We start from the raw sequence: 27,483 nt of genomic DNA on the forward strand, positions 1-27,483 counted from the left end.
GGTGCAAAGGCAATTTGGATCATGGAGGACATTCTGCAGAGAATTCCTATGATGTTTGGATTCCTCAAGGTAAAAAGGTGAGAGCATCTTACCGTCTAGATATTGTATGCTTTCTACCTGTATCTTGTCATTGTGATGTCTCTCAGTGAGAATCATGACAGGCATGTGTATAAGAGAAGAAAAAACTCTCTAGACCTGTTTAAAGGCAAATTGAAATGCTTTTTATTTAAGGATGCCTTTAATTTATAATATTTAAAGGGAGATGTTCCATTTTTTTATCTATCTTTAATCCCTACCTTTTTGTTTTTGACTTAAATGTTCTCCTATCTTATCAGGAATCTATTTCTTCCTCCTTCCCTTTTGTTTCACCATGTTCGATTATATTGAGATTTTGTTGTATTCTTGTGTGCATGTTTGTTCTATATTCTGTTCCCTCTTTTAACTTTTGTATATCGTTTAGGAATTTAATAAGTGTTTGAATCAAATTTAAATAAAACTTGAAACTTGATGTGTATATGGTGGAAAGCAATGGAAGATCCCTCAAATAGTACCATGACAGGAATGAGTATGTTGTTGGAAGCAAAAGATGAGACATCTTGGTCAGGCTGCTTGGGTTACTTTCAACATAGTAACTATTCTGTTTTTATTGATTGATTGATTTTGGATTTTGCTCACACCTTTTTCTGTAGGATACTTATGAATAGTTCACTGCAAAATATAAAAGACAATGATAATCTTATAATGTACCAGATCTGTACAGCGAGCAAAGAGAATTGTGAAGACATGTGATAATGCAGAGTCAAACTTTGACAAGGGTGCCATCAGTGTTGTGCAGGGCAGGAGAAAGGGGTGTACAGTGATGATGCTCCTCAGGTACTTGGAAGAGACCGTCAGTCATACAAGGCACTGGGGAAACAAAGGATTTTAAAGATAAGTGGAACTAGAGTGAAGGTTCATAGGAGACAATGACCAGACTTTTGAGGGCAGACATTGAAGGCCTGCTAGTTTGATAAGAGGCTTAACTTTAAGGCTCATTTTCGTGAGGACAGATTTGCCTCAGATACCAAGAAAGACAAATTTAAATGTTGAATACCCTTAAGTTCAGGTTTGATTATAGGAGGAAAGTGTTCCCCTAGTCGACCTGTAACCTTGAGTGTACAGGGGGACAGGTTAATGCGGCAGAGGGTCTCACCGGCAGGAGAAAGCCGTGAAGCAGCCTGTTTAACGTGCTGCGGCTGCCAATGCTGGAGGGAGGTTTGTTGTTAAGGTCATCTCGCTGGGAGGGGAGGGAGGGAGGGAGAGATAGGAGGTTCAGCGGGTCCCGGAGCGAGGATGCTGCCACTTAGTGAGTGAGGGGAGGAGTCAAAGCGCGCATGCGCACTCTTGCCAGCCATGGACCGACGGATCATGCCGGTAAGAGTGCGCATGCGCGCTTAGGGTTTTATTATTAGAGATTACTGGAATCAAATATAGAATTGAAATCTCAGTAAGAGATTTTTTTTCACACAGAAGAGCAGCAGGGAGAAAAACTTTCTATTTTTACCAAAAAATAGTGCTGAATCTGGTGACAAGGGAGGAGGTGAGTATTTCCTTCTGTAGAGAAGATGACAGATTTTGCGGGTACCCTTTGAACAGTTGGAAAGGGAAGCTTTACTTTGAAGACTTTAGAATCTCAAATCTACAATGATATGAAAAAAATTACATCCCCCTCCCTCCTGTTATAGGTCATATTGAATGGTTTCTAGTTTTTGTCTAATATATTTTATTTAAAGGGAATCTAAGTAAACTCATAATAATTTTTAAATTATTACTTCATTTACTCCCCCCCCCCTTTTTATGAAGTCACATTGGAGATTTTTTTTTTTTATCACTGTGACTCATGTGGTCTGTGTTATGCAGAATCAAATTTGCATAGTGGGTTTTTGAAAGAGCCAACTGATTCAATCCCATTCTCTAGCATACTTCAGGGTCCTTTTCAACATGGCAGATGGTCTTGTCTATCTACGGAAGCTTTACACTCGGATAACGAGTTTGCAGGGCAAGCTAGATCAGTCTTCGTAACCCTACTTCCAAATGCTTTGTTTAAGGGCAGCCACAATAGCCAAGGTCCCTGGGCTGTGGCGTAGGCGTCCTCTGCAGAATGCATTCTATCTCGGTGGTCTCTTAAATCAGACTCACTTCAGATTCCCCTGCTGTGGACACCAGTACCCGAGCCAGGATGGCCTGCTAACTCTGGCCGCAGGTGTTGTCAAGGGGCATACTTCTCCAAATTTCCAGTTGGTAATTGTGACACTGGATGCCACCCCGTTCAGCTGGGGAGGAGCTCACTGTGGCAGACACCAGATCTAGAAGCGTTGGTTGACTTGTGAGCCCTGAGAACTTGAACCTAACAGCACTCTTATATGGTAAGCTATTGCAGCAAGCATTTTTAACCTCTGCATACCTGAATTAACCTCTTTCTTCCACAGCTCTTGCTATGCTGTCTTCCCTTGCCAGCAGGTCGTATTGGCTCTTGGCTGCTTAATGGGTCTGGTGATGTTTGCATATTATAAGAAGAATGATGATACACACCTGCAGAACCTTCCTTCATCAGATCAGGTGAATGATAATTACTTTAGGGGGTAAAAATTGTTGGGCCTCAAAGTGGTAGATTAGAAATAGTTTGAGGGGAACTGATAGAAAGCAAGCTTAATGGAGTTTACTCAGAGGAAAACTGATAATTAGTGGAAGGCCGTGGGATCTACTCCTGAAGTGGGTTCTGTTCCGTTTCTTTTTGTGAGCAATACTGCAGAAGTTAAAATGATAATTTTCCCTTCTGCAGATAAAGGTCTACACAGAGCATAATGACAGAAATCTGTCAATCCAAAGCAACAGTTTAGTCTTTACAGTTCTGCTTTCACCTGCAGAAACCCTCTGCATTTGATCTATGCTTACCTGAATTACAATACTCTCCTCGTCTTTACTACCTCCATTGAGATGCTGTTCTGTGTATAATTTCTTAGATTAATCCTGAATCTATCCCCTTTTAGTGGGGAAGGAAAGGTTTCTGGGATATTTGGTATCTGATTTTTTTTTAAAAAAACTAAAATATATAGAGAAAAGACAGCTTCTGTTGCAGATACACAAGAGTCCATACTCGAACTGTTGATTCTCCTATCCTGCCAACTGCAGAAGGATATCTCTTTAAGAACTTGAGAATTCCTTGCTTTCTGCAGTGAAGCACAGCACCCTTCTCAGTTATTCCTTCTGCAAGCAAACTCAGAAGATGTGTTTTGCTCTACTTTGTGTTTTATTTATTGTTTTTGGTTTTTTTCCACCAGATTTTTGAAGTTCTTCATGACTTCGGTGTTTGGATGTTCCCTGTTCGAGCATACTTTGTCGTGGAAAGGACGCAGTCCCATGTGGAGGACTGCTGCTCCCAGGACAATCTCTCAAGAGTTCCTGCGGAGCCATCCTGTTTTGGGTCCCTTCAGATGCTCGGGGTCTGTTCTCCCTGGGAATGGCTCACCTGCCGATTCGGTCAGAGGCTCAGTCAGAGGCTTGAGCACAGGCTATGTAGTTCCTATGTAAGAACCCTAGGGGTATCAGGGAACCATCTGCATCATTCACCCCCCTTCGCTGTGTGTGGATGGGAGTTGGTGGCTATGGTCCATTCAGCCAGCAGCCAGAAGATTTCCTTTGACGGTTGAGGATCTGAGCAATTTCTGAGGCAGAAATCCTTTCCCTGCAGCCAAGCTCATTAAATCAAACAGGACCTGAAGTCACAGTGCGTACTTCCATTATTCCCTATGGAGAACATCGGGGAGGGGGGGTCTGGAAATTGAAGTTTTAATGGTTTCTGGGGTTAGAACTCGGGTCCCCCCTCCTCTAAAACCCTAAAATCGCTATTTTTTATTTTTATGTAGTTTTTTTTTATTTTTTTTTATGGTGGCCATCTCTGATTTTTAGCAATCTGATTTTAAACTTCTTTTTTCTTCTTCAAAACCACTCGTTTTGACAAGTAACTGCCTTTTTAGCCCAAGATCCTGCGTCTAGTGTGCAGATTTGCCAGTTGAAGAGCATTCGTGTTTCACATGTTGCGGGATACAGGAGGAAGGGGTGGGTGCTTTGGGCTCGTCCCCCAGTCAGTCCTCCAAGGCCTTGGAACACCCAAAATCACAGAACTGGTTGAAGGGGAAGAGATCCTACTCAGATGAACAGAGCCGCCAAGGGGTAAAACACAAGCGTGTGGTGACAGAAGATGCATTTCCTTTTCTCCAGTCTGGAGTTATGCAAGGAGCCGCAGATCCCCTGATACAAAGCTTCTCAGATTTTGTCAGCCTATTATAGAAATCCTATTTAACGGGACTGGGAAGCACTGCGCTGTCTGAGAGCGTGCCTACTCTGGCTAAGGGAAATCCTTCTAAACAGACATCCCCGCCTCATACCACACTGGCACCCAGAGTCAGTGACCTTTCAAAGCAAGATTGGAATGATTGGAAGTCTATACCTTTACTCTCATTGGGTTTTTCTGCGACAGTGGATAATGTGGGGTCCCTCTCGGAGGTCCAATATCCAGGGGGCAGGTGCAGCGGTGGATCATGGTGATGATCCCTCCATGCATCGCCTTTTCAGGTCAGCTTCAGTTTCCCATATCATTTCTGACACCCGGTCTGTACTGAAGCTTGATGGCCATCAGCCTTCCATCTCACATTGTTTCGTCACATGCAGTATTAATGCACAAACAACATTTTTCCTGCTCACCCGACTCTTACCTCTTTGGTCACTGACCAGTGGTAGAATCCTGAAGGCTTTCTTAAGGTGGCCAAAACTATGGCTCAGCTGTATCCTATGGCTCCGTACTTTTGGCAACTGTTTATCCAACTGTAATCAGACCCTGCAGTGGCACAAGTAACCAGGCCCACCCCCCTTCCTAGCAAGGGTGGAGTGATGCTAAATGACACACAAATCCATAGGGTGGATGCGGTCTTGAAGAAACATTTTGAAGCGCTGGTTTTGGGTGTCAAAGCTATAGCAGCTGTCTCTTTTTTGGTGTGCATCTGCTGTACCAGACTGTGGATGAATTCCTCAGTGCTTGGGGATGCTTGTCCCCATATGTTTAAGGAGGGTGTGGATTATGTGGCCGATGCTCTTTATGACATTAGAGTGCTGGGTAAGGTTTCAGCTTACTCCATTTTACTCCACCGGATGCTCAACCTCCAAGGCCACTCTCAGTAAATTACCCTTCAAGGGGCAGATTCTGTTTTCAAAGGGATAGATGACCTCAAGGCCAGTCTGGCGGATTGCTGCCCCAAATCCCTCCCGGATTGTAGAAGCCGTCGACCTACACAAGGCAATAGGGGCAATTTTCATGCCTCCAGGAGAGCTCACTAGTTTTTCTCCAGCTACTTCTCTCAGAAGCCCTTTTAGGGGTTCAGACAGAGGTTTGGCAGCTATCAGCAGCAGTGGCTTGGCTTCCAAAAAGAAGCAATGACTCCAGGAGGATGGACGATCCTCCTCATAATGGAAGGCAGCTGTCAGTATTCAGGGACAAATGGGAACAGATCTCATACAACTGTTGTGTGCTGGACATTATCAGGGAGAGACACAGGATCGAGTTTTATCAGCTCCCTTCAGATCTGTTCGTTGACCAGTTTTCCTCCAGCTACTTCTCTCAGAAGCCCTTTTAGGGGTTCAGAAAGAGGTTTGGCAGCTATCAGCAGCAGTGGCTTGGCTTCCAAAAAGAAGCAATGACTCCAGGAGGATGGACGATCCTCCTCATAATGGAGGGCAGCTGTCAGTATTCAGGGACAAATGGGAACAGATCTCATACAACTGTTGTGTGCTGGACATTATCAGGGAGAGACACAGGATCGAGTTTTATCAGCTCCCTTCAGATCTGTTCGTTGACTCCCCAGCCGGATGGCTAGAGAAGTAGATCAGTGAGCAACATTGCAATGATTTCAAGAACTGCAACTACATAATGATGTAGACCACCTGTGCCATTGCCTTATAGTTGCAGGGAATTGGAGGTGCTAGAGCACAATGCCAACTTTGTAGAGAGCCAAAGGCAATGATCTCAACAATGGAGGAAGATGCAATGAGGGATGCAGTGAACCCAATTCAGTGGCAGTAACTACCGATGGAGCTGCTTTTGTGACTGACTTGGTTTTGGTGGGAGCTACTGCCATTGCAGATTTGACCTGTCTTTCTAAACTGCCGCCACATTTACTTCTTGAGAGCCCCTTCCTGGGTCTTCCTCCTGCCAGTGATAGTAATCTGCTAGGAAGGGTTGGAGTCACCCCTGAATTTACTTGGACTACATTTTTGAACCTGGAAGGCTGGGGTGGGGAACCCACTGAGGGGGATGTGAATTTGTCTGGTGATCTCCCTATGGTGGTCAAATATCCTATGGTAGAATGTGATGAAGATATTGAGGACCTCACTCTCAGGCTAGCAGATAGGAACATTGGTGACCAGGAGGAGGAAAGTTTAATCTTGCATGGGTGGATCTCCCCGCTCTCTCCCCCCCCCCCAAAGATCTCTTAGTAATGCACATTTTCTATAGGGAGGAACTCTCTGAGCGTAGTATGTCTCCATGGTGCTAAATTTTGAGGAAGAGGATTTCATTCGGGGGGGAGGGGGTGGGTGCAGGGGAAGGAGAACTGCTAGGAATGTGGATCCTAAGCAGCTCCTAAAGTTCTTCCTGATAAACCAAGATCTTGGAGACAAGGTCCTTGTGGAGTAGTCTTGGCTGGATGTGCAATGCAAGGTGGCATGGGCTATGAATAACCTCTATCCTATTCCTGTAGAAGATAGAAAGGTATTCAAGCCCCCTGCAGTGGACGAAGTAGTCACCACAGTTACCAAGAAGACCACTATTCCAGTGGATGGGGGTGCTGCCCTGAACGACCTTCAGGACCACAGAATGGAGATCCTGTTAAAGCATAGCTTTGGTCTCTTAGCCCTGGGATTGCAGACTTCCTTTTGTGGGGACCTAGTGGCCAGATCTTGTTTTTAGGTTGGTGGAAAGAGTTCTTAATGGCCCTATGCTAGAAAAGGTCTTGGTGGACAAGGAGGTTGCTAAGATAGGTTCCTCTCTCTTAGCCTGTGTGGCCTATAATAAAAAAATATAGACATCCAAAAAGCATCCTAAATCAGTACTTGGATAACCTAATCTCCAGGATGTCCAAGTGCTGATAAAACTGACTTTCTCTATGTCTAGAGAGGTGTTCCAGCCTCTGTACATTTAGAGCATGACATGGGTGTGATGGAGGCATGTTATGGACAAGCTTTGGGCAATCACAAGGGTGGGTTAGACATAGATGTCTTGCAGCGATAATCAAACCTTTTGTAAGACATGCTGAACAGAACTTAAATACTTTTGGAAAGGTGCCCAAACTGAGCAGATGATCACTGCATGCATCAAAGTAAGATTCTCCCAGTGCTCATAGACCCCGTAACACCCACAGTCTCCAGACTGGCCTTGTCTGATGCAACCTAGGATGCACTATGTAGGCAGTGCTTGCGGCAGGAGCAAGTAAATATCAATCCTACTTCATTTAAGGCACAGGAGTCGGGCCCTAGGCAAAAGAGTGAGTGCTACTGAACACCAGGGAAGATTTTTTCAAGTTAGGTTGGGTCAAGATTGGTGTCATTAGACACGGGACTTTTTTGGGGAAGGGAGGGAGAACCACTAGACTACTGGGGCAAGGATTTTTTTTTTTTCAATACTGGGGAAAGGAAGATCAGGTTGGGAGGGGGGATTCACTGAACTATGAGAGCACTTTTTTCTTTTTTCAATATTGGGGGAAAGGGAGTCAGGAGGGAGGGGTCTGTTGCAGAAATCAATCTGGGGTTGGGCGAGTTGGGTTGCAGTAAAAGAGAGAGTGCTGCTAGACATCCACTCCTCTCAACCAACCTTTCTGTGCAGCCCTGGACCTGGCATACATTTGTCCACAGAAAAATCTTTTTTTTTTTTTTTTTTAATTTTACAGCTGCAGAATCTATTATGACTGCATTCCATGTGTTCTAATGCATTTTAGGACAAGGATTTTTGTGTGAGCTAATGCCCCTGCATTGAAACCCTTACTGTACTGGTCAGCCTGTATGTAAAACCCACTGTTTAACCCTGTTAACCTGCAGTAATGCTTTCTGCATCAGTCCTTAAGTGAGGAAGTGAAACCCAAGTCCTGCACATTGCAGTGGGAAGTACTTCTCTCAAACCGTAGTCAACCTTGTCAAATATTTATTGTATTATTTTAATTGTCTGTTTTCCTGTCTTTGGTTTCAGATGGTTCTATATTTTGTGATGGACATTCTGAAGGAGATGCCTGGGTTACCTGGTCTATTCGTTGCCTGTCTCTTTAGTGGTGCTCTGAGGTAACACCATAGCAGTGAAACTTTAAATGTCCCAAAACTGAAGGTCTAAATTAAAGATTAGGTTCTTACCTTTGCTAATCATCTTTCCTGTAGACATTACTGTCAGTCTTATCCTTTGGGTAGTTTTCGTACCCAACCTGCAAAGATCTGTAGGAACCCAAATTTGCATCTCTCGGCTCCTCCCTCAGTCCATTCCAAAGCAGTTGAATAGTAGAGCTGCCGATTCATGCTTCAAATCAATTCACCAATTCAGTTTGGCTGAATCAATTCAAATCAATTTGTTTAGGAAAAAAAAATTGGACTCACCAATTTTAAGGCTTTCCCATTGCCTGAGTGGGTTGGTATTAAGGAGGGGGCAAACAGGGCAACTGCATTATACCCCAACTTCTCTGAGGGGATTCCTGTTGGCCACACTTCTTCTCCCTTTTATCTGCACCGATCCGACATCACCCTCGCATTCGGTCTGCTGACAAATCCATTTTTGTTGCAGAGGATTGCTGGCTGCAGCAGTGACTCTGAAGTGCTTCCTGAAGCCTCCCTAAATGCTTTCCTTCTGCCGCGATCTGTCTCCAATGACACAACTTCCTTTTTCTGTCTGGATGGACCGCAGTAGAAGGAAAACAGAGGGAGGCTGAAAGCTGTGCTTCAAAGTCGCTGCCACAGCTGGTCGTCCCCTGCAACAAAAATGGATTTGTCAGTAGACTAAAGGTGAGTCAACGGACTAGCACGGATAGAAGGAGAGAACATGCTGGGCCTAGGAAGCCCCCTGGATCAGCTGTTTTTAAAAAAAATAGAATGGGGAGGGGGGGTTCAATGAAGGCCAAATGGGGGGGGGAGGTGAAGGGGAAAGGGAAAGAATATATGGAGCTAGAAACAGAGGGGAGAGAGAAAGATGGTAGGCAGTGGTCTTGAGAGAGAGAAGAGAAAGGGAGAGAGGTTGGATGTAGGGTGGTGTGAAGGAAGGGGAAAAGAGATGCTTGAAGGGAGGACAGTTGGGAAGAGAAAGGGACAGGTAGTGGACCTTGAGGTGGTGCAGAGGGAGGGAGAGATAAGGGACGAGAGGGTAGGGTATTTGGAAAGAAAAAGGGAGAGATGGTGGACCTGTACTTGCTAGAGGTTGGGGTGGTGGTGGGCGGGAGGGAGGGAGCTGCAGGAGCTGGAAAAGTAGGAAGGGAGGGTAGAATCACATGCCCTTTGTGGGCAGCAGTCTTGCGAAGGACTCTTCCTACATTGGAACATACAGTATAAAGCAGTCTCTTTGAGTCTGGGGTTGGACCAAAGTATCTATCCCTGTACTTTCTCGCTTGTGTCTTCGCCTGAAGAACTGAGCAGTCTTCTTATTGGAAGCAGTAGCCATGAAGTCAAACATCAGATGCCCCCAGCGGCTCACAATATTTCCCATATCAAGACCTGACACCTGATCGTGGTCTGGGACCCCACCCTGCAGAGCAGAGTCCCTCTTCACGGAAGTATCTGTCAGGAAGAGTAAAGGAATGGACTAAGTGCTCATTCATTTTGTGCCTGGGTCACCAAAACATGAGCATAACTGGGGAAAGGGGATCCCGTGCCCTTAGTGGGACCCAACCCTGGCACTAGGCAAGCATCATACATTATGTGAACAAATTGTGGGGCAAAACCCAGGCCAGGTATCCCAGAAGGTCTTGCCCGAGTTTCCCTGAGTGCCTTCTGGGCCTCATCCAATGGCATGCATTTATGCTTCACCAGGAATGCGCAGTCACATTTTTCCAGCTCCCACCAGAATTTCAGATGCATAAAATTCTTCAGCCGGGTCTCAAGCTTCCCAGAGGTGATAGGGGAGCTGAAGCCTGAGGCCCCCATCCCTTCACGTGCAGAACTGCATGTGGTGCAACAATCCCCCTCTGATAAGCATCCGTCACAATTTGGGCATGAGTCCGAAGTATCTTCACTAGAGGATGCCATCTGTGCTCTTTTTAAGCAAAGATGAGGATATTGAGGTAGATAGAGGCTTTTATTTTTAAATTGTGAAACACAAGATGGCTGCTGTAATGCCGATTTTGCCATTAAAAATGGCCCGGGAAAGCAAGATCAAACTGAAAAGTCAGCAAAGAGGTTTGGAGAGGAGGGGGGCCTAAGCCCTGGCCTCAGAACACAGAAAAACCCACTTATGGAGACATCCCCCACCCCAATTTTCCCATAGCCTATTATAACCTGTACTCACAGTGCTATGCTTCTGTGCTGTGAGCTGCTGAAAGAAACCTCGGAGAGGTATGAGAAGACTTTCTGCTTCAGACAAGCCTGGGGAACAATAAAATGGCCTGTATCTTCTGACTGCCATCCAGTCCCCTCTGTAGGACTGGACCCTCGACCCTCATCAAAGCCCGCACACGGTATGAGGGGAGAAGCACAGTCAGACTTGGTCCTGGAAAAACCGCCACGGAGCTGTGCAGCCTGCACTCACCTACTGCGGACAAAACTTGGAGTGAGCCGCTCAAGCTCACTGCAGACGAACCTGGGGCAAACGAGTTCCCAAGGGGGAATCCCTAAACTTCCTAGCTGACAATGCAGGCTGGCCACACAGAAATCAAGCAAAGCTTGTGCCTGTGGGCTACAGACTTCTACCTGAAATCGCAGCCAGAGATGTCTCGGGGTGGGGGGGGGAGAGATGCCAAGAACCTCTGCAGCACAAAAAGCCTCGCCAAGAGAAAAAAATGGAAAAATAAACATGAGCAGAAGAGAAAAGGCTCCTACATCCTCGCTGTAGGAAATTGAGGAGTTCAGGCACAACCCAGAGTCTAAGGGGGAGGAGCTGAGAGATGCAAATTTGGGTTCCTACAGATCCTCGTGGGTTGGGTAGGATAATTTCCCACTGATCAAGACTGACAGTCATGTTGCACAGGAATTTCGATTTGTATGTTATGGTTTTCATTGGTTTGATAAACCACCTTTCATATTCTAGTAACAAGGCACTATATAATAACAAATACAGTATTCAACAAATCATGTCAGAGACAAAGCAACAAAGCCTGAAAACCTTTTGCTTAAAAAGATCAACAGGCCTCACTATAAGAACTTAAAAAGTGGGTAATTTAATAAATATAGTGCATGTAGCAGAGGAGGAAAAAGAAATAGTTCCAGGAGAGAAAGGCCCATGGAAAGAACCAATATCAACTCAACTTTAGTTTTCTGCAACATCCCTTGGAACCCTGTACCCTGCCTTCTTTCCATCCTCACATTTCAGATCATCAAAAGGATCAGACATGTTCTCTCCTCCTCAGACTCCAAAGGAGACTATTCCTCCTGTTCTTTCAATGATTTGAAAGATCCAGCATGGCCTTCATGTCAAAAGTTTAGGGACTCTTGGTTTAATCCAGTTTCAGTTATTTGAGTATCTATATCATAGTTTGAAGGATGGTGGATGCATGAAACAGAAACATAGAACACATAGGCCATATGTCCTCTAGCTGCCTTCATTCTAGTCTGCCTAACCATGCCATCTACTGTGCTTTCCTCTCCCTTAGAGATCCAATGTACTTGTCCCAAACTTTCTTGAGTTCAGAAACACTTTGGGCTCCTTTTACAAAGCGCACGCGCTAGCCGCTACCGCCTCCTCTTGAGCAGGCGGTAGTTTTTTGGTTATCTCAGTGCATGCGCAAAAAAGCTAGTGCACCTTTGTAAAAAGAGCCCTTTGTCTCCACCACCTCCACCAAGAGTCCATTCCAATCATTCACCACCCTTTCCATGAAAAAAGTATTTTCTGAGGTTACTTCTGAATCTGTCCCCTTTCACCTTCATTCTGTCCCCCCTCATTCCATAGTTTCCTTTCGATTGAAAGAGACTCACCTGAAGTGCACATTTATGCCATGTAAATATTTAAATATCTCTATCATGTCTCCCCTCTCCCACTTTTTATCTAAAGTAGAAATGATGGAAATGAGGATAATATCTGAATTAAAGAAAAGTGGGATCTCTCAGGGATAGGAATGGGTTGTAGAGCCTAACAGCTGAGTAGATCAGATAAGGTATATGAACATTTTTTCCTGATCTATTGCAGTAGCATTTTTTTCCAAGGTAGTACATGTAAAGTATATTTGCGTAACCTTGTGTTGCTTGCCTATATCTTCATTCTGGTTTGTAGTGCTGTGTATATTAGCCATATTCTGGATCTTGTTGATTTCTGCATCTTTTGCTTTTCATGCAGCACGATCTCCTCAGCTTTTAACTCCCTTGCAACAGTCACTATGGCAGACTTAATCAAGCCTTACTTCCCAGGCATCACAGAGGCACGAGCCACCCTGTTTTCCAAACTCCTGGGTGAGTCTCTGCACCCGTTAGTGATTGGGGAGGAAGGTGCATGTTTGGGGATTTGAAAAGGAGAAGCCAGGTAAAATGGGTGATTATGTTTATGTAAATCATGAGATGAGATTACTGACTAGACTCAAACCAATGTTAACAGGGTATGACTTTTGGATGGTGGGACAGACCATAATCATTGCAAAGTTGGATTATTGCAATGCACTCTGTTTAGGGATTGCATCTTTGCAATGTAAGGCCTTGCAGATGATTCAAAATGCCGCAGCATGGTTGATATGTGGTGGGAAGAAATTTGTTTTTCGTTTTATAAATCTTTATTCATTTTCTTATGTTACAACAAGTGTTCCAAATAAACTCATTAGAAACTTGAATATACACACTTGATTAACTCATATATTAACATCAAATTTAACATTTCTTTAGAAAATTAATATTATATAAAGTTATAATATTATGCAAGAAATCTAAATTTATATAATTCTTATTGAATATAATAATCCCCCACCCCTCCCTCCCTCCCAATCAATAATACATAAAATCAACTTTATTGTAAATTCATTCAAATATTGATATAGTATGTAATAATCAGAAATAAAATCCCACCCCATTCCCCTCTATTCAAATATCTTATCATGGGAAAAGTTAATCATTCATTACAGAAATCTGTTAACGGTCCCCAGACTTTTTGAAATTTACTCACATAGCCTTTTTGTGTTGCAATGGTGAGTTCCATTCTGTATATATGGCATACAGAATTCCACCAGAAATTGTAGTTTAACTTGTCATGTTTTTTCAATTATATGTTATTTGCTGTATTGCTATTCCAGTTAAAATAAATAGTAATTTGTTGTTGCTTGCCGAAATTTGACTTCTTGCTCTCATAGTTGTGCCAAATAAAATAGTATCATATGTCAAGGCTACCGGATTTTCTAACATCCTATTGATTTGAGGCCAAATTGACTTCCAGAATGTTAAGATGAATGGACAATAGAATAAAAGGTGGTCTAATGTTCCGACTTCAACTTGACAGTGCCAGCATCTATTAGACTTAGAACTATCTATCTTTTGTAAACGAACAGGGGTCCAAAAAGCTCTATGCAATAGAAAAAACCAAGTTTGTCTCATGGATGCTGACACCGTACATTTTAACCTCCAAGACCAAAGTCGTGGCCATTGAGATGCAGTAATTTGGTGCTTTATCTCAATGCTCCAAATGTCTCTAAGACCATTTTTTGGTTTTTTATTTACAAATCCAGATATTAATTTATACCATTGTGCGGCTTTATGATCTGTTGAATCCATTTGGAAACATAAGAATTCCAAACTATGATAATTAGTAAGATTTTTCCATTCAGGGAACCCTGCCTGAATGGATTGCTTCAATTGCAACCATCTAAAATATTGTGACTTATTAAGATCAAATTTATGTTGCAATTGTGAAAACTCCAGCAACTTACCATTTTGTATTACATCATCCAAAATACGAATACCTGCTATCATCCAATGTTTCCAGATGATTTTAAAACCGCCAACTTTGATCTTGGGGTTTAACCAAATCGTTTGTGTTGTTGATTTACTTATTGGAATAGGAGTTAGATTACTTATATATCTTAGAGTTTTCCAAGTATCTATAAATATTTTATGCTCTTTATATAACCTTGGCATTCTGATACTAACTACATGACTAAGACGCAAGGGAAAACATAAGTCTCCATTCTAGCCAGAACCAGTCTGGAATATTATCAGTGGGCTCTGGGAGGATCCAATACATACCTTGACGTAAAATATAGGCTTGATGGTACCTATAAAAATTGGGAAAATTTACCCCGCCCTCCACAATTGGCCTTTGCAATTGGGAAGAAATTTGAACATGTTACCTCATGGTTGAAAAAACTCAATTGATTGCCTATCAAATTTTGAATCCTCTTCAAAATTCTTGTGTTGGTATTTAAGGTCATTCACGTTAACATCCCTTAGTATCTAACCAAGTAATAATGCTCTATTTGCCTTCTAGATCTTTAAGATCGGAGGGGGCATTATGACTCTCATTAAATCTTAAACTAAGCTGTTTGTAGATGTTTATTTTTTATTCTTTTTTTTTAATTTGTTTTGGTTCATCTGTTCTATTTTGTTTTTGGATGATATTGAAGTTGTAATGTTTTGGGGGGGTTTTGTTGTTGTTTTGAGTATGTAGAGCTATTGCTTTAGGATGCTGTGTATCTGTCAACTGTATAAATCAGTGTTCTTCAACCTTTTTACACCTATGGACCGGCGGAAATAAAATAATTATTTCGTGGACCGGCAAACTAATAAGACTGAAATTTTTAAAAACCCCATTGCCGCCCTGTCCCCGCGAGCTCGGTCCCATTAACTATCTGATCCCATCCGCACAAGCCTCAAATAGTTATGATTTTATATTGAACATATTTTATTAAAGTATAAAAAGAAACAATATTCTGTACAATTGTCATTTTATAAATATAAATAATACAGGGCAAGGATCAACAAAACCCCCGTCTCCCCTCCCCTTCACATATATCCCCTCTACTATCAAGAAAACTGAATAAGCCAAATTATTACAGAATGCTACACAAATATCATGCTAACAGAATACCACAGTCACACATAGCAGGAATGGTGTTAGGGGAGTGGAACTAGGGCAACTGCCTCCTGGTCAGAGAGAGCCCTAAGCCAGCTGGAAGCTAAAGACGCACTGCCTGGGCTTTGCACTCCCCAGTTATGTCTAACATCAGCTCTAGCAGCATACATATTTTAAATCTGATATATTCTAATCACAAAATAGAAATAAAATTATTTTTTTCTACCTTTTGTCGTCTCTGGTTTCTGCTTTCATTGTCTTTTCACTCTCTTCCATCCAGCGTCTGCCCTCTGTCTCTTCAATCCAGCATCTGCCTCTTCCATCCACTGTCTGCCCTCACCCCTCCCCGTCCCATATGGTATCTGCGTTCTTTCTATGCCCCTCTCTCCTACACAAGATCTAGCATCTTTGTCCCTCTTTCCTTATTTTTCATCTGACCCCCCTTCCCAGCATCAATCTCTCTCTACCTTGTCATTCCTCTGTCTCTCCCCTTTCCCTCATCTGATCTCTCCATTCCATCCTGACTCCTTCCCCTCCTCTAATCTCCCTGCCAGCTGTTTCCTTCCAATGTTCCTCCTCCCCTGTCCAGCAGTACCTTCTCCCTTTCTTCCTCCCCTTATCCAACAGTAATTCTCGTCCCTTCCCTTTCCCTTCTCCCATGTCAGAAATAGCCCCTTCCCCTCCCTTGTCCATGAGTACCCCTTTTCCCTTTCCTCCTCCTATTATCCAACAGTAACTCTGGTCCCTTCCCTTTCCCTTCTCCCCTGTCAGCAGTATCCCCTTCGCCTCCCTTGTCCAGGAGTACCCCTTCTCCCTTTCCTCCTCCCCTTATCCAACAGTAATTCTCATCCCTTCCCTTTCCCTTCTCCCCTGTCAGCAGTAGCCTCTTCCCCTACCTTGTCCAGGAGTACCCCTTCTCCCTTCCCTCCTTCCCTTTCCAGAAAATGTTCCCTCTATGTAGGCTAGCAGCAGCTCTGTGTGCTTTTAACTTCAGCACACAGCTGCCCCTAAGCAGTATTTTAGCGCGGTTTCATGAGGCAGCCTCGGGGCCTTTGTTAGGCTGGCCCGCTTCGATGATGCGATGTGGGCCGGCCTACCAAAGGCCCCGAGGCTGCCTCATGAAACCGCACTAAAATACTGCCTAGGGGCAGCTGTGTGCCGAAGTTAAAAGCACACAGACCTGCTGCTGCTTTTCTGGGGGTGCGGAGACAAACGCGGCAGGAGTCTGTGGTGGCAGGCAGGAGTGCCGGCATAGCGACGGCAACAGGAAGTTGCACGTCAGCTGACGCCAGCACCTTTTGCAGCAGCGGGGTCCTGAATCCTTTGCGGACCGGCAAGATTTTTTTGCGGACCGGCACCAGTCCGCGGACCGGCGGTTGAAGAACTGTGGTATAAATCATGTTTTTATTATATATGTTGTTACATGGAAACTGCTGAGTCTCTAGGCCTGTGGTCTCAAACTCAAACCCTTTGCAGGGCCACATTTTGGATTTGTTGGTACTTGGAGGGCCTCAGTAAAAAATAGTTAATGTCTTATTTTAAAAAATGACAATTTTGCATGAGGTAAAACTATAGGTTATAAATCTTTCCTTATGGCTAAGTCTTGATAATAATATTGTAATGTATAGCTAAAGAGACATATGATCAAGAAACTTTTATTTTACTTTCATGATTATGATAAACATACCAAGGGCCTCAAAATAGTACCTAGCGGGCCGCATGTGGCCCCAGGGCCACGAGTTTGAGACCACTGCTCTAGGCGGTATATAAAATTTTTAAATAAATGAGTTCTCACAAGTACATTATGAAAAGACAAGGGTATCTGCCCTTATGGAACAAATTGACAGGACCATTGAGAGCACTTTTGCACCTACAAAAGTTCAAGAAAGTATTGAAAACTACTTTGGTTTTGGAGGCATTTAAATGAATGAATCTTAACATCTTAAGGTGGCATTGATATCATTGTATGTGAAGGTGTTTAAATGAATGAAAATAATTTTATGGAGAAATATTTTTTGTATATTATTGTATGTATATCCTAATATTATGCCTTCACTTGTAAGCTGCTAAGGTATATAAGCGGGTAAGAAATTTTTTTAATGACTTTTAATTGTTCTTTTTAGTGAGACTGATCAGACAGAATTAGATGACATCATTGAATATTATGTACGATCGGTTACTTGTATGAGTGTGAATGCTACTTTTACGTTCCTTTTATTGTTTTTATGTATTTATTGTAAGCCGCTACGACCTTATGCACTGGCAGGGTATCAAATGAATAATAAACATAAACATAAATAAATGATTAGTGAAATGAAAAAGACAGAAAGTGGAGAAGGGACACCACACATCAGCTGCAGGGACAATCAATTTATTGCAAACATATAAATAGCTAAAACATAAGGAAAGCTTTACAGAGAGTCTTTAAATCCTTTTTGTACTGGACCAGGATTATAGATAAAATTTGTTTGAGTAACTAGTCTGTTAGGTAGTCTCATGCGTACAACAGTGTGTAAAATAAGTCATGAGATGAAACAAATGTAAGAAAACCATTAAGGAAGCCGCTCAGCACTGAGCAGCAGCGCAAAATCGCACGCCTGCTCGTTCTTCTCAGCGGCCGAAGACACAGCAGCCAATTAACAGTGGGGCAGGAACTTGGAAAGTTCACTCCTGCCCACTGCACCTCCACCGACGATCATCAGTAGAAATATGAGCCTGAGTCTAGGACAGGGAGGGTGGCAAGGTGAACGGTGGCGGTGGCCTGCAAAAATTTTGGAAGGGGCGGTGTATTGGCTCAAATATAAACCGGGACCCCCATTTTTTGGCTAATATTTTGGCCCCAAAATCCAGGTTTATATTTGAGTATATACGGTAACAACTTTGAAAAACTTTGTGTCATCAGCAAATTTAATTATCTCACTAGTTATTTCCATAAGAGCATAAGCAGTGCCTCTGCTGGGTCAGACCAGAGGTCCATCATGCCCAGCAGTCCGCTCACGCGGCGGCCCATCAGGTCCAGGACCTGTATAATAATCCTCTATCTATACCTTTCTATCCCCTTTTCCTTCTGGAAATCATCTAATCGCATCTTGAACCCCAATACCGTACTCTGTCCTATCACACCTGCTGGAAGTGCATTCCAGGTGTCCACCACCCTTTGGGTCAAGAAGAACTTCCTAGCATTGGTTCTGAATTTGTCCCCTCTCAATTTTTCCGAATGCCCTCTCATTCTTGTAGTTTTCGAAAGTTTGAAGAATCTGTCCCTCTTCACTTTCTCTATGCCCTTCATGATCTTGTAAGTCTCTATCATGTTCCCTCTAAGCCTCCGCTTTTCCAGGGAAAAGAGCCCCAGTTTCCCTAATCTTTCAGCATATGAAAGGTTTTCCATACCTTTTATCAATCGTGTCGCTCTTTTCTGAACCCTCTCAAGTATCGCCATATCCTTCATAAGGTACGGCGACCAATGTTGGCCGCAGTACTCCAGATGTGGCCGCACCATCGCCCGATACAACGGTAGGATAACTTTTGTTCTGGTTGTAATACCTTTCTTGATAATACCTAGCATTCTATTCGCCTTCTTAGAGGCCGCTGCACACTGTGCTGACGGCTTCATTGTCTTGTCCACTATTACCCCCAAGTCCTTTTCTAGGGTACTTTCACCTATTACCAGCCCTCTCATCGTATAGCTGTACTTCGGGTTTCTGTTTCCTACATGCAAGACTTTACATTTCTCTACATTAAACTTCATCTACCATCCATTTGACCACTCTTCTAGTTTGTTCAGGTCCCTTTGTAAATCTTCACAGTCCTCTTTAGTCCCAACTCCACTAAATAGTTTGGTGCCATTTGCGAATTTTATTACTTCGCACTTCATCCCTATTTCTAGATCATTATAAATACATTGAACAGCAGCGGTCCGAGTACTGACCCCTGCGGAACACCACTCGTGACCCTCCTCCAGTCAGAGTAGTGGCCCTTCACTCCTACCCTTTGCTTCCTACCCGCCAACCAATTTTTGATCCATTTATGTACGTCTCCTTCCACCCCATGGTTCTTCAGTTTCTGTAGTAGGCATTCATGGGGTATCTTGTCAAGGGCTTTTTGGAAATCTAGGTATACGATGTCTATGGGGGTCCCCTTTGTCCATTCGTTTGTTAATTCCTTCGAAGAAGTGCAATAAGTTCGTTAGGCACAATCTTCCCTTGCAGAAGCCATGTTGGCTTGTTTTCATCAGTTTATTCCTTTCTAGAAGCTCATCGATGCTGTCTTTTATCAGCGCTTCCGCCATCTTCCCCAGAACCGAAGTCAAACTTACTAGTCTGTAGTTCCCCGGGTCAAACTTACTGGTCTGTAGTTCCCCGGGTTACCTCTCGATCCATCTCTAGATCATTGATAAATATGTTAAAAAGCAGCGGTCCCAACACAGACCCCTGGGGAACCCCATTATTTATCAGTGGACGGTGCTCTACACATTGGACTAATCTCTAATTCTAATTTATCAAAGATTATTTAGAGGAGGGGCCTCAGATCCCCGTGCGCTGCCAGCAGTTAACTTATCAGCTACACTAGAAAGGGAAACAACCTCATCGGCCTCCCTCCTGCCTAATGTTCTAATCCTCAGTGATTAGTGATCAAAACAACTTCAAACTTAGCTTAGGCAGGGAATGTTACATAGTAGATGACGGCAGATAAAGACCCGAATGGTCCATCCAGTCTGCCCAACCTGATTCAATTAAAATTTTTTTTTTTTTTTTTTTTCTTCTTAGCTATTTCTGGGCAAGAATCCAAAGCTTTACCCGGTACTATGCTTGGGTTCCAACTGCCGAAATCTCTGTTAAGACTTACTCCAGCCCATCTACACCCTCCCAGCCATTGAAACCCTCCCCTGCCCATCCTCCACCAAACGGCCATACACAGACACAGACCGTGCAAGTCTGCCCAGTAACTGGCCTTAGTTCAATATTTAATATTATTTTCTGATTCTAAATCTTCTGTGTTCATCCCACGCTTCTTTGAACTCAGTCACAGTTTTACTCTCCACCACCTCTCTCGGGAGCGCATTCCAGGCATCCACCACCCTCTCCGTAAAATAGAATTTCCTAACATTGCCCCTGAATCTACCACCCCTCAACCTCAAATTATATCCTCTGGTTTTACCATTTTCCTTTCTCTGGAAAAGATTTTGTTCTACGTTAATACCCTTTAAGTATTTGAACATCTGAATCATATCTCCCGTCTCTCCTTTCCTCTAGGGTATACATATTCAGGGCTTCCAGTCTCTCCTCATACGTCTTCTGGCGCAAGCCTCCTATCATTTTCGTCGCCCTCCTCTGGACCGCCTCAAGTCTTCTTACGTCTTTCGCCAGATACGGTCTCCAAAACTGAACACAATACTCCAAGTGGGGCCTCACCAATGACCTGTACAGGGGCATCAACACCTTCTTCCTTCTACTGACTACGCCTCTCTTTATACAGCCCAGAATCCTTCTGGCAGCAGCCACTGCCTTGTCACACTGTTTTATCGCCTTTAGATCTTCGGACACTATCACCCCAAGGTCCCTCTCCCCGTCCGTGCATATCAGCTTCTCTCCTCCCAGCATATACGGTTCCTTCCTATTATTAATCCCCAAATGCATTACTCTGCATTTCTTTGCATTTAATTTTAGTTGCCAGGCATTAGACCATTCCTCTAACTTTTGCAGATCTTTTTTCATATTCTCCACTCCCTCTTCGGTGTCTACTCTGTTACAAATCTTGGTATCATCTGCAAAAAGGCACACTTTTCCTTCTAACCCTTCAGCAATGTCACTTACATACATATTGAACAGGATTGGCCCCAGCACCGAACCCTGAGGGACTCCACTAGTCACCTTTCCTTCCTTCGAGCGATGTTCAAAAAATTGTGTTCACATAGTTGTTCAGTGAAAATATTGCTGTCTTCGCTGGTCTGCTTCCGCCAATGTGTAGAGCACCAACCACTGGTCCATATTCTAAAAAATAAAGTGTGCAACAGAGAGTTAGTATATGGTACGTAGATAGATCTCTCTGGTTCCTACATAAAATACTTTGAACCCCATTATTTACCCTTCTCTATTGAGAATATTGACCATTTAAACCTGCTGTCTGTTTTCTGTCTTTCAACCAGTTCTTAATCCATAATAGGACATTACCTCCTATCCTATGATTTTCCTCAAAAGTCTTTCATGAGATATTTTGTCAAATGCCTTTTGAAATTCCAAATACATAATATCAACCTGTTCACCTTTATCCACAAGTTTCATTTACCCCTTCAAAGAAATGCAGTAGATTGGTGAGGCAAGATTTCCCTTGACTAAATCCATGTTGGCTTTCTCTCATTAATCCATGTTTATGTATATGTTCTGTCATTTTGTTCTTTATAATACTCTCTACCATTTTGTCCGGCATCAACATCAGACTTGCTGGTCTATAATTTTCTGGATCACGTATGGAACCTTTTTTAATAATCGGCTTCACGTTGGCCACCCTGCAGTCGTCTGGTACTATGCTGGATTTTTAAGAAAAATGACAAATTACTAACAATAGCTCTGCAAGTTCAGTTTTCAATTCTTTCAACACTCTGGGATGCTATTGTTCAATTTCTTAAATTGTCCCAGTACCTACTGGAAATACCCTCCTTCAGAGACATCAAATACAAAAGAATATTCTCAGTCAATGTGTTCTTGGTCAGAGTACAGCCAATGTGGTGGAACTCCCTTCCGAAGGAATGAAAATTAGAAAAGGACACCAGAAAATTCAAGAAAAGAATGAAGATCATCCTTTTCATAGACCACTTTAAGTAATAAACATTCAGAGGGGAGTAGCAACAAGGAGGAAATAATGGCCAAATCCCCACTTGGAACAAGACAGGATGAACACTAGAATATTCACAAATGCAAAGTATATGACAAATAAAACACAGATATTAGAAGTATAATATATATACATGAAATGAATGTTTTATGGTATAAATAGGTAGGATAAATGTAAATATAGGGTAACTATAGTAATTTAAAAACACACATATAAGGTGAAGATAGTGTGTAAATACTATACACTCAGGATATGTAAATGCACTACACCAGGATGGCCAAAAGCACCAAAACCAATAATGGAACACTTCTGAAGCTCAAGTATGGATAACCATGACAGAAACACCCTAACTCTGTACTAAAGCTCATATATCATAGCTTATGTATTGTAACACCATTACTGAAGCTTATGTATAGTAACACCATTATAAAAGCTCTTAAAAATTGTAGCTCAAATATTCTAACATCATTATCGAAGTTCATGTATTGTAACATTATTACTGAAGCTCATAAATCATAGCTCATGTATAGTAGCAATATTACTGAAACTCATGTATTGTAACAGTGTTATTTATAGAAGCTAATGTAAACCGCTCTGAATTGACTACCCAGTCATTAGTTGCGGTATAGAGCTAAAACCCTTACAGCTAATCCCTCCTCAGACCCACTTCCTATTGTTTGTCCCTTTTTTTGTTCTCTTTACTTTGAATATTGTAGTTCTTGCCTTTTTTATCTCTTGTCTCTGTAAGTCTTTGTATGTTTGTTGACCGAAGCAAAGAATTCATTTAATCTATTCCCTTGTCTTCCTTGAGAGCCCCTTTTATCCATCAGTTGTCTAACGGTTCAACCAATTATCTTCTCGGCTTCTTGCTTTTAATATACCTAAAAAAGTTTTTACTGTGTGTTCTTGCTTCCAGCGCAATCTTTTTTTCAAGGTCTTTCTTCGCCTTCCTTATTAGCGCCTTGCATTTGACTTGACATTACAATTATTTTCAATCATATCCTTCTTAAGGATTCTCTTTTAGCTCTAATAGCTTCCTTCAGCTTGCTTATTAACCATGCCTGCTGCTGTTTGGTCTTCCTTCCTCCTTTTTTAACACATGGAATATATCTCCTCTTCTCTCTCTTTATATACTTCTCTGAGAACTCCTTTCCTCAGATGATAATAAAAATAATAATAACAACTTTTATTTTTGTATACCGCAGTACCATGGCAGTTCAGAGCGGTTAACAGAGGAAGAGACTGTACATTTACAGCGATGTTACATACAAGACAGTGATGTTGCATACAAGATAATAGTGTTACAAACAAGACATTCAGTTAAACTTAGCATACAGTTTAACTTAGACATTCAGTTTAACTTAACAAGTCGGGAGTAGTCAGGTAAGCAGTTCTTAGCTGTACTCTTCTCCTCTACTGCCAATTCTAGGCTTTGTTCCTTTCATCTAGCTGCTCCCTATGCCTGGAATAAATTATCTGAGTTTGTCTGCCAAACCCCTTCCCTTACCTTGTTTAAAAGCAGACTGAAAACCCACCTTTATGATATTACATTTATGTCTTCTATCCCGCCAATACCTTTCAGTTGTAGACGGTTTACAACAAGAAATTAGCCTGGGCATTCCCAGGGAGATTACAAGGTTGATAGTATAGTATGCGTCAGGATCTGGGAATGATCGATACGATTTGGTGAAGAACATAAGAAGTTGCCTCCGCTGAGGCAGACCAGAGGTCCATCTCGCCCAGCGGTCCGCTCCTGCGGCAGCCCATCAGGCCCATTGCCTGAGCAGTGGTCCCTGACTAGCTCTATAACCTATCTCTACTCCTATTCCTATAACTTACCTCTACTCCTAACCCTATAACCTACCTCTACACCTATCTATACCCCTCAATCCCTTTGTCCTCTAGGAACCTATCCAAACCTTCTTTGAAGCCCTGTAATGTGCTCCTGTCTACCACAGCCTCTGGAAGCACATTCCATGTATCCACCACCCTCTGGGTGAAAAAGAACTTCCTAGCGTTTTTTCTAAACCTGTCCCCTTTCAATTTCTCCGAGTGCCCCCTTGTACTTGTGGTTCCCCTTAATTTGAAAAATCTGTCCCTGTCTACTTTCTCTATGCCTTTCAGGATCTTGAAGGTTTCTACATTGTCTCCCCTAAGTCTCCGCTTCTTCAGGGAGAACAGTCCTAACTGTTTCAATCTGTCAGTATATGAGAGATTTTCCATACCCTTTATCAGCTTAGTTGCTCTTCTCTGGACTCCCTCAAGTACCGCCATGTCCTTCTTGAGGTACGGCGACCAGTACTGGACACAGTATTCCAGATGCGGCCGCACCATTGCATGATACAGTGGCAGGATGACTTCCTTTGTCCTGGTCGTGATACCCTTTTTAATGATACCCAACATTTTGTTTGCTTTCCTTGAGGCTGTGGTGCACTGTGCCGACGCCTTCAGTGTTGTGTCTACCATCACTCCCAGGTCTCTTTCAAGGTTACTTAACCCTAGTAGTGATCCCCCCATTTTGTAAGTGAACATCGGGTTCTTTTTCTGAGTGCCCTCTTGTTCTTTTATTTTTTGAAAGTTTGAAGAATCTGTCCCTCTCTACTCTCTCTATGCCCTTCATGATCTTGTAAGTCTCTATCATATCCCCTCTAAGTCTCCTCTTCTCCAGGGAAAAGAGACCCAGCTTCTCCAACCTTTCAGAGTATGACAGGTTTTCCATACCTTTTATCAGAAGTGTCTCTCTCCTCTGAACCCTCTCGACTAACGCCATATCCTTCTTAAGGTACAGTGACCAATATTGGACGCAGTACTCCAAATGCGGGCGTACCATTGCCCGATACAACGGCAGGATAACGTCTTTCGTTCTGGCTGTAATACCCTTTTTGATTATACCAAGCATTCTATTTGCTCTCTTAGCAGCCGCTGCACACTATCATCGGCTTCATTGTCATGTCCACCATTACCCCCAAGTCCCTTTCCTGGGTACTCTTATTCAATAACATCCCTCCCATTGTATAGTCGTATCTCGAGTTTCTGCTCCCCACATGTAATACCTTACATTTCTCAACGTTGAACTTCATCTGCCATCTCGTCGCCAATTCTTCTAGTTTATTCAAGTCTCTCTGCAATTCTTCACAGTCCTCTTTAGTCCGAGCTCCATTAAATAGTTTGGTGTCGTCCGCAAATTTTATTATCTCACATTTCGTCCCTGTTTCTAGATCATTTATAAAGATATTAAACAGCATCGGCCCAAGCACCGAGCCCTGCGGGACACCACTCGTGACCCTCCTCCAGTCGGAGTATTGACCCTTCACTCCTACCCTTTGTTTTCTACCCTCCAACCAGTTTCTGATCCATCTATGTACGTCTCCTTCCACCCATGGTTCTTCAGTTTCCGGAGTAGACATTCATGGGGCACCTTGTCAAAGGCTTTTTGGAAATCTAGATATATGATGTCTATGGGGTCTCCTTTGTCCATCCGTCTGTTAATCCCTTCGAAGAAGTGCAATAAATTCGTTAGGCACGATCTTCCCTTGCAGAAACCATGCTGGCTGGTTATCAAAAGCTCATTTTTTTCAAAATGTTCATCAATGTTTTCTTTTATCAGTGCTTCCGCCATTTTCCCCAGAATCAAAGTCAGGCTCACCGGCCTGTAGTTTCCCGGGTCACCTCTTGATCACGCCTGTTTTCAGAGATAAGTTGCAAATTTGCTGCAGTAGTTCTGCTATCTCCTCCTTTAATTCCTTCAGAACCCTTGGATGTATCCTATCCGGACCCAGGGATTTGTCAGTTTTTAGTCTTTCTATCTGCCTGTGGACGTCCTCAAGGCTCACTTCCATGGATGTTAATTTTTCTGCTTGACTTCCATTGAAGAATTGCTCAGGTTCCGGTATGTTGGACGTGTTTTCGTTTGTAAATACAGACGAGAAGAACATGTTAAGCCTTTCTGCCACTACCTTCTCCTCCTTCACCACTCCCTTCCTGTCTCCGTCGTCCAGCGGTCCCACCTCCTCTCTAGCCGGCTGCTTCCCTTTAACATATCTAAAGAATGGTTTGAAATTTCTAGCTTCCCTGGCTAGCCTCTCCTCATACTCTCTTTTGGCTTTCCGAACCACACGGTGACATTCTTTTTGATACTTCCTGTGCTCTTTCCAGTTCCCCTCAGTTTTGTCCTTTTTCCATTTCTTGAATGAATTTTTCTTATTGCCTATCGCTTCCTTAAATATTTTGGTTATCCACGCCGGGTCTTTTGTTCGATTCTTTTTGCACCCCTTCCTGAATTTGGGGATATACAGATTTTGCGCCTCGTTCACCATGTCCTTGAAGAAGGACCAGGCATGATTTACCGTTTGCCATTTTTTGGAAGTGTTCTTAAGTTTCTTCCTTACCATTTCCCTCATTGCTTCATAGTTTCCTTTCCTGAAGTTAAAAGTTGTCGATATGGATCTCTTGCCTTTTGGTACTCCTACCTCAACCTTGAACTTGATCATATTATGGTCGCTGTTTCCCAACGGTTCTACTACTTCTACTTCCTTTGCAAGTCCCCTTAACCCATTTAGGATTAGATCCAGAGTGGCATTTCCTCTCGTCGGTTCTCTAACAAGCTGCTCCATGAAGCAATTTTGTGTAGTTTCCAGGAATTCGGTCTCCCTAGCGCATTTCGAGCTTCCAAGACCCCAGTCTATCCCGGGGTAGTTGAAGTCTCCCATAATAACCCTACTCCTCTGCTCCACCAACCCAGCCAGCTGATTAACCGTTCCCCTTAACTGTATCCATGACATCCTGTTTGTCTGTCTTGGATGTTTAGATTGTAAGCTCTTTCGAGCAGGGACTGTTTTTTCTTCTTTGCGACTCTGTACATCACTGTGTATGTCTGGTAGCACCACAGAAATAAAAGTTAGTAGTAGTTTCTGGAAGAGTAGGCTTATTCTTAAACTGATTCTGGTTAAAAATAGCCCAGGTTTGCTGCTTTTGTTTGTTTTCTATATCACTAAAAAATTTTTGTTCACAAAAATGGGTGCAGAGTAGGCATTGGGCAGTACTTTGCTTAATGTATCCCATTCCTGTCTGCAAAAAACAGCTCTAATGATGAAACATGAATTTAGTCTCATACCCCATGAAGTGCCTGTATTATGAATTTTTTTCTAATGTTGTGTCTATTGTAAAATTTCTTAGTAAACAGAGCACTAATCTGCTATGAACTCCCTCAGGATTGTCGCTCAGTGCTACATGCAGTGATGGATTTACAGCAGTGCTGCATCCGTTGGTTGTAAACAGGACATCGAACACTGATTATCTATCTTTTTAAAACTGTTGCATTTGGAAGTCAAAAATGCTCTGGAATCCAACAGGGAAATACCTCCAAAGCCTCTACAATGTCTGTCGTATTGCTGCTTGAG

The 27,483-nt window shown here is 42.8% G+C and overlaps 1 protein-coding gene across 5 annotated transcripts in view; it reads left to right on the forward strand.

The window, feature by feature from the left end:
• Positions 1-27,483, forward strand: part of SLC5A6 (solute carrier family 5 member 6) — a 268,897-nt gene that overhangs the window by 119,986 nt on the left and 121,428 nt on the right. For all 5 annotated transcript variants that reach the window (XM_033936346.1, XM_033936350.1, XM_033936349.1 and 2 more), the window contains 3 exons: positions 2,469-2,598; positions 8,273-8,361; positions 12,542-12,654. In XM_033936346.1, the coding sequence (XP_033792237.1) occupies positions 2,469-2,598; positions 8,273-8,361; positions 12,542-12,654 (332 nt within the window). The remainder of the gene's footprint in view (positions 1-2,468; positions 2,599-8,272; positions 8,362-12,541; positions 12,655-27,483) is intronic.

This window comes from Geotrypetes seraphini, chromosome 3 (genome assembly GCF_902459505.1).
Source record: "Geotrypetes seraphini chromosome 3, aGeoSer1.1, whole genome shotgun sequence".
NCBI lineage: Eukaryota > Metazoa > Chordata > Amphibia > Gymnophiona > Dermophiidae > Geotrypetes > Geotrypetes seraphini.